Source organism: Eptatretus burgeri, chromosome 8, assembly GCF_056783735.1.
Source record: "Eptatretus burgeri isolate ZD-2024b chromosome 8, Ebu_testis_v1, whole genome shotgun sequence".
Taxonomy (NCBI): domain Eukaryota; kingdom Metazoa; phylum Chordata; class Myxini; order Myxiniformes; family Myxinidae; genus Eptatretus; species Eptatretus burgeri.
In genome coordinates, this window is record NC_140968.1 from 36,084,969 (window position 1) to 36,099,632 (window position 14,664).

The 14,664-nt window shown below is 44.5% G+C and overlaps 1 protein-coding gene across 3 annotated transcripts in view; it reads right to left on the bottom strand.

The window, feature by feature from the left end:
- Positions 1-14,664, bottom strand: part of LOC147021521 (striated muscle-specific serine/threonine-protein kinase-like) — a 178,242-nt gene that overhangs the window by 71,374 nt on the left and 92,204 nt on the right. For all 3 annotated transcript variants that reach the window (XM_085891534.1, XM_085891533.1, XM_085891532.1), the window contains 4 exons: positions 11,905-12,089; positions 8,766-8,878; positions 1,019-1,187; positions 806-890 (listed from right to left, as the gene is read on the bottom strand). In XM_085891534.1, the coding sequence (XP_085747660.1) occupies positions 806-890; positions 1,019-1,187; positions 8,766-8,878; positions 11,905-12,089 (552 nt within the window). The remainder of the gene's footprint in view (positions 1-805; positions 891-1,018; positions 1,188-8,765; positions 8,879-11,904; positions 12,090-14,664) is intronic.

The following is a 14,664-nucleotide window of genomic DNA, read 5'->3' on the forward strand; positions in this document are numbered from 1 at the left end:
ATGGTTTTCGGATGTGTTTGTAGGGGGATAAGTTATAATAAATCAAAAGAGGTAGTTTTAACACTGAACAGGAATTTAGTGAGGCCTCATCTATAATTACTGTATTGTGTTTTGGTTTCCACATCTGAGAAAGGACCGAGCTGCAGTCGAGAGGGTAAAGCATAAAGCAACTAGATTGATTTTCCACATAGCGAGACAGCTATGTGGAAGCAGCCAAAGAAGAAAGGATTTTTTTTTTTTTTACATGAGAAAGGAGGTCATCACGAGGGGATCTGATAGAGATGTTTAAGATAATGAAGGGTATCGACAAAATAAATGCAGAGGAGTTTTTCAGCAGAATGGACAGTGACAAGACCAGTGGCCACGGCCTTAGAGTCAATAAGAGGAGAGTCAAGACGGTATTAAGATGAGAGTCCTTCACTCAGAGAGTAATTAGTGCTTGGAATAGTCTCCCTGGAAAGGTACTGACAGCAGAAACAGTGGATGGTTTTAAAAATTGAGTTAGATCTACCGAGAAGTCGTGGGGATAGGCGGGTACCTATATATCGCAAGGATCGCGCAGGCTTTATGGGCCTTAATGGCCTCGTCCTTCAACGAAGTTTCATGAAACTCGTAAACTGAATCATCCCCCCAGGTATTACTGCGGACTCCGTGCGAAGCTCGTCTTACAAACAGCTCCGTCACTCCCAAGGAAGACACTTTTACTGTTTTGTTGTTTCCAAACTGTGGGGCTATTTTTTTTCTATCATGTTTCTAGGAAGTTATAAATCTTAACATTTTCACTTGTGCAGGTGATGAAGCAAACCTGCCGATCTCTTCCTTCACATCGAAAAAGTCCAAAACGCGCCGCATTCTCCTGAGCAATTCCTCATCGGTGACTTCCTCCCTCTCTGCCAGTAAAATCAAAATGAGCACAATCTCTACTTCTTAATTGATTAAAGGGGTACCTTTAATCAAACTCACAGTTTGTGTGGAACAAAAAAAAAGCTATTAAAGTCCTTTCACCTGCCATGTGTACCTGTATGCAGGCTCAAATCCGCTTTGCAGGAACATTCTCCGGCGATGTTCCGTGCAGTGCAGGTGTACACACCACAGTCGGACTCCGTCACGTTCAGCAGCACCAGGGAACACTCACTGTCTTCGTACACGAAGCTCAGGTGGTTGCTCTCAGCGAGTAACTCGTCATCCTGGTGGGAAGGGGAATTAAAAAAAAATAATAATTGGTTCACTCAGTTAACTGTAACGAAGGTGCAATTTGCACCTCATCGATATCGACCTTGTAACAAGCTACACAATGGAGGAGAACGGAACACAAAGGTGGAGCCAGGCAGGTTGTATTAGAGGAGTTATCAGTATTTTGGGAAGAGAAAATGGAGGAGGTGCACGATTGTAAAAAGTGGAAGGAACGGTGAGTTAGGAAGTGGAGTATTGGGAGAAGGGTTGGCACATATATTGTCAGCCATTTGAGATGCAGGTTGGGGAGGATGTGGCGGTAACTACTTTTATGCTTTCCTGGCACGACTTGGAGGAAGTGGGAGGGCAAGAAGAAAGATGTGTTGGAAAAGTGGTTTCAGGTAGCAGTGAAAGGCTCTAAATGGATTTGAAGGAAGTTTATGGAGGTAGGTCAAGTGGTGTCGGTTGTGAGGCTAGTTGTTTGGTGGTTCTGATTGCCCCCAACATTTATTTCTGGTGCATTGGATTCTGAGAGCGAAACATGTATAAAGATGTACATGTGGTGTTGTTTACCTTCGCATTCTGCGAAAGGTTATGTTTTGGTCGGCGTGTATTTATTTATTTATTTGTAATCTTGTGATTCGTATAACTCACAAAGTATTAAACCTAATTGCATGAAATTTGGTGGGATGATTGGTTATTAGCCAGGAAGCGATTAGATTTTGGGATCGTTCGGGTCAAAGGTCAAGGTCAAGGTCACGAAAAGGTCAAAATCGTCTTTTTACGATAACACGGTCAATTTTTATTCATTTTGCATGCAACTAACGCCAAAATGTTCAGAATTCAACACCTCATCTTGTGATATGCAATATGACACAATGACGCCCATACTCTTGTTACCGGTTAGGGGTCAAAGGTCAGGTGGGTCACGACCTTGAAAAATATGCGTTTTTTGTCATAACGCGGTCAATTCTTGTCCGCTTTACATGAACCCAGCACCAAAATGTTCAGAATTTAATGCCCAATCTTGTGACACAATGACGTCATAACACATGTCACCGGTTGGGGTAAAATGTCGGGGGGGGGTCACACCCTTGAAAAATATGCGGTTTTCGGCATAACTCAGTCAATTCTTATTCGATTTGCATGAAACCAGCATCAAACGAGATTACCTTCTCTTGTTGAAATGTTGTATTCACCGAGCTTGCGAGTGAAGACTCGCCAAAACGACGTGAGTTGATTGTTGTTTAGTCCATAGCCCCCGAAAGTCGGGGGGGGGGTCATGACATTATAGATATGTGGTTTGTGTCATAAGACCATTCATATGAAACCAGTTCCCCACACTCGTACCAAGAACAAAAAAAGTAGTGGCGGCAAAGGTATGCACTCTATGAGTGCTAGTTTCCTCTGTTTTGTGCCAGGACCGGCTGGGATGGTGGTATACATGTATGCACATGCAATTGCTGAATGTCGGTGTGTATTTGTTTCTGCCGGCCCACCTCGGTAGACCATAGTGAAGTAGAAGCGCCAAAACGGGATGATATTGAGGACTTTGACTGAAGGCCGAGTCAGCTTGGCATGCACAAAGCTCAGGTGTGTTTTTGAACGTGTGTGTGTGTGTGTGTGTGTGTGTGTGTGTGTGTGTGTGTGTTTTACATGAAGAAAGTACCCATCGCTTTGCTGATGGCTATATTTCAAAGACAGCATGTTGTACTTCACAAACATTCCATTCTATTCTATTCACTCCATCATTTCCCCAAGGTAGTCTTCGATCTGCTTGGAAGTCAGTTAACATTACCTTTGTCAACCATCCTTGATGTTTTCATACAGTGTGCACAAAAATCACTTCCACTTTTCTGCGAAGCTCCATGTTGGATGCTTTGGTTTGAACTTGTGTTTAAAATGAGTGAAATGAAACATTTTGAAAATTTTTAATGATTCTCACTCAAATTTCAACATTACCGTAATGCATATTGTTTAGCTGTTTCAACTTTCCTCGTATAAGAAGATGATTTGTAATACTGGATACCACCGAGTGGCACTATAGGATACGCATTTACAGAGAGAATTGGGTCTTCCCCCCACCCTGAACCCCCCCCCCCCCATATATGCTACCTGGACAGAAACCAACCTAGGTTTCCGCTCTATCCTATTCTACCATGGGCAGATGGTAGAAACAGATGGTACCAGATTCTACCATGGGCGAAACGTTGCCTGAGACTAGGTATGCCCTCGCTTTTTGCCCAAATTGAGTCGTCGATCTAGTTTTTACTTTTGGTTGGAAGCACCTTGTTCTGCTTTAAAAATGTGTAAAATATATATATATATATATATATATATATATATATATATATATATATATATATATATATATATATATATATACCAGCAGGGATACCTGGTGTTGCCGGGAAATGATGGGTCTCTCCTCAAACTCCTTTCTCACCCTTCTCCCACCCCATCCCCTCCCTTTATCCCATCCCTTCCCCTCCCTCCCCACTCCATCATGTTATGACACTTCAAATTGAGCTCAGGTGCATCCAATTTCCTTTGATCATCCTTGAGATGTCTCTACAACTCAATTGGAGTCCACCTGGGGCCAATTCAATTGATTTGACATGGTTTATATGAGAAAGAAACACACCTTTTTATATAAGGTCCCACAGTTGACGATGCATGTCAGAGCAGAAACTCCACCATGAAGTCCAAGGAACTGTCTGTATAACTCAGAGATAGAATTGTGATGAGGCATTGCACTGGGAAGTGTGTAAAACAATTTTTGAGAATGTTGAACGTTCCCAAGAGCACAGTGAGCTCCATATTTAGGAAATGGAAAGAATATGAAACTACCTCGACTCTTCCTAGAACTGGCCATCTGGCCAAACTGAGCAACTGAGCAAAAAGGACCTTGCTCAGGGAGGTGACCAAGAACACAATGACCACTCTGACAGAACTACAGAGTTCCAAGGCTGAGAAGGGAGAACCTGCTGGAAGGACAACAATCTCTGCAGCACTTCACAAATGTAGGCTTTATGGGAGAGTGGCCAGACAGAAGCCACTCCTGAGAAAAAGGCACATGACAGCACACCTGGAGTTTACAAAAAGACATGTGAAAGACTGAGAGCATGAGGCAAAGTATTCTGTGTGCTGATGAGACGAAAATTGAACTCTTTGGCCTGAATGCAAAGCGCTATGTCTGGTGGAAACTAAGCACAGCTCATCACCCATCTAACACCATCCCTACCGTGCTTGGTGGTGGCAGCATCATGCTATGGGGGTGCTTTTCAGCAGCATGGACTAGGAGACTTGTAAGGATAGAGGGAACAATGAATGGAGCCAAATATAGGCAAATTATTGAGGAGAACCTGCTTCAGAGTGCAAAAGAAAGATTTATGTTCCAAAAGGACAATGACCCCAAGCATACAGCCCAGGCAACATTGGAATGACTTCAGAACAAGAATGTGAAAGTTCTTTAGAGGCCTAGAAAAAGGCCAGACTTGAAACCCATTGAGAATTTGTGGAAAGACTTGAAGATTGCTGTTTACCAACACTCCCCATCCAACGTGACAGAACTTGAGCTCTGTCAAGCTGGATGGGGAGATTCACTGAATCGAACGCTTTACAGAGATCAATATAGGCTGCAAGCAGCCCCTGCCAAACTCTCATATGCGTTCGGTAAGGACCTGATGAGAAAGGATAAGGTCAATCGTTCACCTTTTTGGTGTAAAGCCTGACTGCTCTGGGCACTGGCGCTCAAGCAGATGGTGGTGAACCCGATCAAGAATTATCTGAGAAAAGTCCTTGCGTGGCACAGAGCAGCGTCACCCCTCGGTAGTTGTTGCAGTCTTGGCGATCACCCTTCCCTTTCCAGAGAGGGACAACAAGGCTCCTCTTCCAGTCAGTTGGGATGATACCTGTGTTCCAGGTAAAGCACAGAACTGCATGCAATGACATGAGTACAGCATTTCCACCAGCCTTGAGAAGTTCAGCATGGATGCCACAGATCCCAGGAGCTTTGCCACATTTCAACCGGTTCACCACAGCCTGTGTTTCCCCAAATGAAGGTGGATCACAGTTGATTGGACGGTCAGCAATTGGGATAATAACACCCATGATGTCCAACGTAACAGCTGGTGGATCAGCCCGGTCAAGCCGCTCAAAGTAACCAGCCCAGGGGCCTTCACTTCAGAGTCCGCTGTCAAGAGCCCACCACCCTCCGCTCTAACTGCAGTAAACCAATGGACGGGCTTGGAGGAATGCAACGCGTGAATTCCCCTGTAAACAGGGCAAGAATCACTTGACCACAGGTGATGCTCTACCCCCTCACAGATTCCTCGCACATAGGCCTCCTTGTCCACCCTCAGTACACACGTAAAGTTTTATGCCTCAACTCCCTAAACAGCTCAGCTCTGCCATTAAGTCTAGCCCTGCGGTTCTGGTCAATGGTATCCAGTGTTCCTTGAGAGACAAAAATCTTCTTTGCCCTACGTTGAGTTCCAAAATTCTTCTTTGCCCGAGATCCTCCTTGTCCATCCTGAGCGCACGTACAGTTTTATGCTACAGACGGGTGGTATTTGTGATTATATAATAAGCAGAAGCTTTTCCAAGTTGAGCTGCATTCAAAGTACACCGGCCCCATGCCAAATAAATAAATAAAACATGTCCTCCAGCGCGCAACATAGCGGGGTGCCTCCGGCACCCAGCGATGCTGCCGTGCAGCACAAGGCGACAGAGTTGGGGGTAAGTGGTGTACAATATTTGATGATGTGGATTGTAAGAGACCTCGATGTATTTGATGGTGTGGATTGTGCTTGCATTCTGCAAGCCACTGTATAACTCGAGTCGATCAACAATTCGTGATTAGAATGAGCTCTTTATTTAATTTATAGCTTTAGTAATTTTCTTCTGTAAATACAGCAACAGTTGTAAAATAAGGGATAGAAGAGGCACGTGAATGAATGTGCACATTAAATGTCATGCGCGATTCCATATATATATATCACATTGAGGTTTTACTGACTTCGTAAAACCCAGGAGGCTCACAGCAGGATGGCCGAGACATGCATACTTGCTTCTGAGCTGTCTCGTCTGGGTTCAAATCTCACCCCAGCTATAAACTGTCATCCTGATGTTTCACAGGCAGGGTAAGGCATTAATACGTGTGCCATCCTCCAGGTGGACGTTAAACTGAGCATTCTATCTGCCAACATTCGTTGGATGTTCAAGGTCCCACAGTGTCCATAACAGTCGCTGAATGCTGGCAATGATTGAGAAACACTTTTTCATTGAGCAGCCATGATGGAACTATTTCATTATACATCTGCTAAACCAACATATAATCAGCCTCTTATTAACATGGGGGTAGACGGAGGAATTTAATATAAAAGTTAGGATTAAATAGAGTTGTTTGGTCCGTGGACGTGTAGGAGACATCGTGATGTAAACCAAGTAGGGAAACTGTGAGCTAAAGTGTTACTTGTCCCAACAGGGGGTTGGTGCGGTGTTAATTAGATAGGGATTACGAATAAGTTCCCCCAGTATGTGATTGCCGCCCTGTAACCTATTCCTACGTTTTTGCATTTACAAGTGAGCCAAACGCGCCGAGCAGGTAGAAGCCCTGCCTTTCTGGGTTTGGTGTGAGCAAGCCATGCCCCAGGAGGGAGGCGTTGTTCAGAGTGATGTCAGACAGAGTAAAGAGGGAAGGAACACATGAGTGCGGAGTGAGGGACGCACGTGGTCAAGAGAGAATGTAGCTCGGAGACGGCCTGTTAGAACAGGGATTTACGGCTGGCTTTCCTTCGACGCATGAAGAAGACGACACAATTCTCGTATTCGTGCTGAAGGAAATTGGCTCAAGTACTGAGCAAGATGTTGGCCATCGACTCTGATGGCCATGTGGGACGGGCCTTGAGGCCTCGTGTGTGTCACTGAAGGGAACGGCGCAATTCTGCAAAGCCACGGCATCGCTTGGTGCCATTTTTTTGGCATGACGACACGTGCAGGACGCAGCACCTCGATTCCAAGTTACACGAAGGCCATCTCTGAACCAAGCTAAGTGCCAGAATAAAGGAAGGATTTTCTTTTATTCAGTTTCTCCTCGTCTGTATGTCGAGGCGCCTAGACTTAGACTTTAGTTTCCCTCACGTATTATTATATTCTGATTATTGTCCTTTGTAAATATTTGTCTATTTTCATTAAATTCCATGGTTATTTTAAGCTGCTTTGTCGGTGTATTTGTCATGGAGTTCGAGTATAAACCCCCTGTGCTGTGCTTCCCCGTTACTTCGTCGCTCCACCATTGTGCCCTGCCCTTCCCACGCACATTATAATCTCCGAGGATCAACGTTTCCGCCTCCTAATAAGGAGGGGGGGGGGGGAAAAATCGCTCAACCATCCAGGCTGGCGGTGTTAACCGCCCATCACCATAATTTGACTCGGGTGAAGAGGTGGGGGGGTATTAACCTGGACCGCCAGCACCGCAACAATTTGTATATTAGCTGTATCTCCACAACAGTGTTCTTTGTGAAGAGTGGAAGAGCTATTGCCAGCACACTGGCCAAGCAGGAGCAAAGGTAACAGAGAAAACCGATAATGCACTCAAGGGACGTGTGACTTCACGCCATTACGATTCTCGTCGAAGAGGCAACGATCAGTTGTTTTGTGATATGATGTACTGCAACAAAATAAGTGAACCAACTCTCCACATGCATGTTCCCAAAATGTAGAGATAGCAAACTTCTTACATTGTGTTCATTCTCTAATTAGGACTTGCAGTTTTGTTTCAATGCAGCGTTAGGATTTTATTTTGGTTATTGTACCTCCGCCACCGGAAGTGGATGGTTTTCACCCGTTTGTCGGTGTTTGTCTGTATGTCTATGAACAGGATATCTCAAAACGTAATGGATGGGTTCGGACGAAACTCGGTGAATAGGTTGGGTGTGTTTCAAGGACGAATTGATTCGATTTTGATGAAGATCTGGATCCGGATACGAGAATTTTTTTTCAAAGAGATTCTTCACCATTAAGGCGTAGGGCCAAAACCGATACATATCATGATATCTCAAAAAGTTCTGCAAGGATTACGACAACACCTGGCGGACAGGTTGGGAGTTTGTCAAGGACGAATTGATTCAATTTTGGTGACGATCTATATCCGGATCCAGATGCAATAATTATTTATTTATTTTTCGTGATCTTCACCATTGAGAGATAGGGCCAAAATCGAGTTACTATATAGCTTGATATTTCAAAAAAGTTGTGGACAGATTATGACAAAACTTTGGTGTCTGAGTTGGGTAGGTGACGAGAACAAGCCGATTGGATTTCAGTTCAGGTCCGAATGCAAATCCGGCCTATCAGTGGGATACAAAACGTAAACTGTAGCCCATCGAGCCAAGTCGATAAGGGGTCCCCATGTTGCCCTCTCTTTAGTATTCCAGTGTCCTATTGTGAATATTGACAACAAGCATGCCAATAAATAAAGGAATCATGTTGAATAATTCAACCTTTACTGTATCAAAATGAAAACAACTATTCAAGTAAACTTTAGGCTTCAGCCATCTCACTTATGCAAGCATTTACTTGGGGCTTACTTTAAACCACAGAACATCTGGTAGTGGTCTTCCCTCAACAACCACCGTGAGGCGAGCTGTCTGTCCACAAACTGCTTCCACATCTTCCATGATGTCTTCAAAATGTGGTGGTTCTGAGGGAAGCCACACAAGGAGGGATGGTAGACGGCATCGAAGCTAGGTGATGCCCACATTACACACTCCGAGTTCACTGGACTGTTCACAGCAATGGATATAAATGTATTTTCCAAATCGTACGGTAACCCATTTTTACCTCGCCACCAAAGGTGGACGGAAGTTATCTTTTCGCCCCTGTTTGTTTGTCCGTCTGCCCGATTGTGAGCAGCGTATCTCAAAATGTGATGGACTGATTCGAACGAAACTTGGAGCGCAGGTTGGGTGTGTGAAAAGGACGAATCAATCCGATTCTGCTGAAGATCCGGATCCAGGTATGAGAAGTTCTCACGTGATTCTTCACAATTGAGAGACAGGGCCAAAACGATAAACAGTACAGCAATGTTATCTCAAAAAAAGTTGTGGATGGGTTTGGACGGAACAAGGTAGACAAGTTCGTTGGGTGACGAGAACAAGTCGATTCGATTTTGCAGGTCTGGATCCAGATCCGGCACATCAGTGGGACACAAAACGTAAACTGTTCAGCCTGGCGGAGGTTTGCGCTCTACTGAGTAATGTTCAAGTTTTACATTAATTTAAACAAAGTGAGTCGACGTTGGATAAATAAACACAATATATGGGACTTGAAACGAAGCAGGGATCCCAGCTTAACGATGTAGGCGCTCAAATGTGAATGCTGAAACAGACCATCCCATTGCTATGCGTATCACAGGTCATGTAAGCCTCCGTTGCCACATTAAATTTGACTGTGGAACTGAATGTTCTCAGTACCGATACAAAAACTATTATGCAATCAAATCAGGTACATCTGGCACCACATTAAATCAAAAACACACAACAATATTGTTGGAAACACCAGTTTCCATCTCACTGATGAATGTGATTCTCACAACGTTGTTCAATCAGCTGGATTGGTCTTTGTAAACAATGTTAATAAAGAGTCTGATTGCATCATATAAACGTATAGAGCATCGATTTAAACATTTACACATCGATGGTGAGAATAACTACGTGTTATAACCAATTCACAGTGTTTAACGTCACGGAACGTGGCAGGGGATGATCCACCGAGCTGTGCACGTACAACGCAACCAGCCACCGCGTTCAGGGGAAGTCACAAGCCTCAGTCAGAAAATATAATCACAATGCGGAGGCCCAAAAAAACAACCCACATTCAAAAGTCATACATCTAATAACAGTCAGATTCCTCGCTTAAATAAGCAGAGCAAGTCCTCGCTTAACACAGTTTCACACAATGCAATTTCGCTATAACGAGGTTTTTTTGCTATTAGGGAACACTTTTTGCACACTATGGAAGGTGACCGTTACAAGGCTGTTTCTGAGAGGTAGTCGACGACCTTTCTTACGCTGCATGGAACAATGCGACTCATCTCACTCCTTTGCCCTGCTATCTCGCTGTGCGACATGTCCTTGACCGTCATAACTTTTTATCGGGGTTTACGAGTGCCACCCATTGAAACGATCAGTGGTAAGCGACTGAGCATTGATGTTCGTTCTTCTGTGAGCAAGATAAACCAGAGATGGTGTCAAAGCCACCCAATGCTCGCCTGTTTATACATTTATCGTTTTTAAAAGACTAGTCTAATAATATTTTTTATAAAGCATTGCAGTGAAGTCTGATCCAAATAATTTTAAAGCAATATATGTATTTGTATATTGTAATCAGTAAAAAAAATAGTGTGGTAGATAAAGACATTAGAAAGGAAACAACTTGCACCAAAAACTTTAACATTTTCACGCTCACGCTGATGCTCACGCTGATGCTGACGCTCATACTCACGCTGACACTGACGCTGACGCTCATACTCACGCTCAAGCTGACGCTGATGCTCACGCTGACGCTGATGCTCACGCTGACGCTGATGCTCACGCTGACGCTCATACTCACGCTGACACTGACGCTGACGCTCACGTTCATACTCACGCTGACACTGACGCTGACGCTCATACTCACGCTGACGCTCACGCTGACGCTGACGCTCATACTCACGCTGACACTGACGCTGACGCTCATACTCACGCTGACGCTGACGCTCATACTCACGCTGACACTGATGCTGACGCTCATACTCACGCTGACACTGACGCTGGCGCTCATACTCACGCTCAAGCTGACGCTGATGCTCATACTCACGCTGACACTGACGCTCACGCTCATACTCACGCTGACGCTGATGCTCACGCTGACGCTCACGCTGACGCTCATACTCATGCTGACACTGACACTCACGCTCATACTCAAGCTGACGCTGACACTGACGCTCATGCTCACGCTGATGCTCACGCTGACGCTCACGCTCACGCTGATGCTCACACTGACGCTGATGCTGACGCTCACGCCGGGGTATCACTATAGCTCTCTGTTCTTCAAACAGGCGAGCTAAAAATGAATGAAATCCACTTCACTGCATGTTAAATTAGAAGTATCAGAGCGACGTGAAAAAGGTGAACGTGGTGCGGCCACACGACAAACTCTCGGTTTTACACCGAATCCACATCAAGAACAATCAGTGCAAATTCCGATAAAATCAAAGCAAGTTGCAAAAGGGTGCTCACCCCTTTAAGTGCTACGAAAATAAGTCGGACACGAACGACCCAAATGGGAAGACACGGAAAGTCTGGTGAGTACCTGGATTGAACACCAGATCTAACAAAACGTTGTCTCCATCTCTCTCCTGCTCCATCTCACGTGCAATCCTCACCTTTTACATGATTTCTAATGGTGAAATTGTTTTCACACTACGTGATTTCGCCTAACACAGTACGTTTCAGGAATGCATTTACCATGTTGAGTGAGGAATTACTGAACTGAATGTGTTGCAAACCACAACCACAACAGGATGCGTTGGAGATTTGGGCTCATCTTGAATAAGTGGATTAATATGGTTCTGGAAGTTACAAAACTTCTGTTTCTCTTTATCCCAATGTGACCTAAATATTTAGGTTGTTACTTTGTATGGAATAATAATAACAACAATATAATAATATGAATAATATTAACTACCAGCAAGGTACAAGCCAACGTCACAGCTGCTCTGGCCGTGGCAGTTCTGCACTCTGCATGTGTACATCCCTGTGTGGTTCCGAGTCACACGTGCCACCTCGAGTGTCACACGATCTCCCTCACCATCCCCATCATCCATGTGCAGGCTGTAACCATCATTGTGCAACACAACAGGGTGGTTGTCTCTGTCATGCACACATCAGGGGTGGGCAGGGGGACGGATGGGGCAAACATTTGGCCAGGAGTAAATTGGTGGGGAGAGAAAGAATGCAAGGAGAGGAGTTGGGATCACTGACATCGGCATCAGAGTAACAACATTCAATCAGTAACAATGACAAACAAAGAGAACATAAGAACATTGTACAGGAACTAGAATAGTATCAAATGAAGTGATAAAAACTACAACGGCACTCGGTAGAGCGCATACCTCCACCAGGCTGAACAGTTTACATTTTGTTTCCCACTGATAGGTCAGATGCTTGGTGTTGGCTTAATGGTTAGGGTGGTGGCCTTGGGATTCCTTGGATCCTGAGTTCAAATCTCACTCGGCTGTTGAACTAATAACAGGTGGGGTTGACTCTGCCTGTCATCCTTCTGAGGTCGGCAAAATGAGTGCCAGCATGCTGGTATCCTGTGTCGGAGTGGCGACCCATCCAGGATTGTGCGCAATAGCCAAGGAGACTGCTTCGGCAGCACCAACGCTCTGCACAGAGTATGGTCCCGATGGAAGGATGGATGGATGGATAAGTTGGATCTGAACCAAAATTGAATCAGCTTGTTCTTGTCACCTAACCAACTCATCCACATAATTTTGTCATAACTCGTCCACAACTTTTTGAAATATCATGCTATACATCGTTTTTGGGTACCGGGCGTAGTGACGTGCGCCTGTAATCCGGCTACTCAGAGGCTTGGGTTGGAGGATCGCTTGAGGACGGGTAATCTGCGCTGGGCTGCGCTATGATAGGGTGTAGGGCAGCCCGGAATCATGGGGAAACCCAATCCTTATCCCCGTGTCGTAAGAGGTGACCAGGGTTGCGTCAGGAAGGGCATCCGGCATAAAACCTGTGCCAAATCAGTATGCGGATCATAACGGATGATCCGCTGTGGCGACCCCTAACGGGAGCAGCCGAAAGAAGAACAACACATAGTTTTTGGGTCTTTCTCTCAATGCTGAAGAATCACTTGAAAAATAAAAAAAATTCTCGAATCCGTATCCTGATTCAAATCTTCACCACAATCAAATCAATTCATCCTCGTCAAACATCCCACCTGCCCACACAGCTCTGTCCGAATCTTTCTGAAACGTTTGAAGATATCCTGCTTGACTTCGGTTTTAGCCCGATTTTTCAATTAGTGAATAAGCACTTAAAAATTTCTTGGATCCGGATCCGGATCTTCACCAAAATCGAATCTTCATGTCTCACACACCCAACCTGTCCACCAAGTTTCGTCCAACTCCGTGCATATCCTGTTGAGTTATTCTGCTCACACACAGACAAACAGGGGTGAAAAATGAAACCTCCATTCACCTTCGGTGGTGGAGGTAATGAATCTAGAAGGTAATCCGTTATGTTGGGAATTTTTTTCCAAGACAGCCTGCTTTATTCCCAACACAAAGCAACTTCCTGAACATAACCGACAAGACACAACAGAACATGAACTTAAATGTTTGCTTGTAGGGGTAACAACGCGTGATATAGATCACCAAGTACGGTCCAATGCTTAAACACCAAAAAATAAAAAATAAAATAAATCCAAAATCCCATATCATGATATATTTATGAAAAAAAAATCATATGCCTCCACTCCAATAAGACTTCTTTATGATCAAGAAACAGTTTTTCCCCAGAAATAACTTGTGTACTTAAATCAGAGTTTTAAATATTTTATATTTTTCCATGAATTGAGGAATCTTCAACAGAAGTGAAGTCGATGAAGTTCCTCTCTGAGATACTCACGAGTTCAATAAACTTCCCCATAACAACCACAGATGATGAAACTCATTTACGACGCCGATCCTCCACTAGTCCAATAACATAACACCACGGCAGCGCGATATTAAAAATGAGGAATACAATTGGGAAGAGGGCCGCTGTTAGAAAACATTCTGCTCACGTATGTTTTGTTACTAAAATCATGTTTATTTGTATTTGTCGTGGGATTTAATTATTTCCCACAATCTGGCCTCGTGCGATGTCATAAATGGAAGACTGAAATTGGCTACAAGGACTCCTGACTTTATGAGAGATAATGCAGTCGGGTTTGAGAGAGTCTGTAAGGGGGATATGAATGTGGCTAAACCCCCTCACCTCCACCTCCCCCGGTCCTCCTCCCCAAAGGTGGAACATCTCGTACTTGCTTTCGAGGACACCAAAGCCAAAAGTGCATCTCACAATCACAATAGGCATTTACATATACATGATAACAAAGGGGATAGCCGGCTTTCCATCCCATCTGAAAAACAGTGTGCTCCAAGCTGCTACCTCCATATCCCCCCCCCCCAATCCCCATTATAGTGGAGTGCCCACTGATGATTCATCGCCAACAAATGTTAAAAATACAAATTCCTGCTCTATCCTACAGAGGGCACTGCATCAGAGGCACGGCCGTGCCCTCAGCCAACGATGCTACTCGCAGCCATGTGCAGCATTCGACAGAAGAAGAACAAGAAGATTCCCGTTTGCAAATATTACAGAACTAGAAAAGCACACAAAATGTATTGCGATGCTCAAAGTTTCCATCACTTTTACCAACACC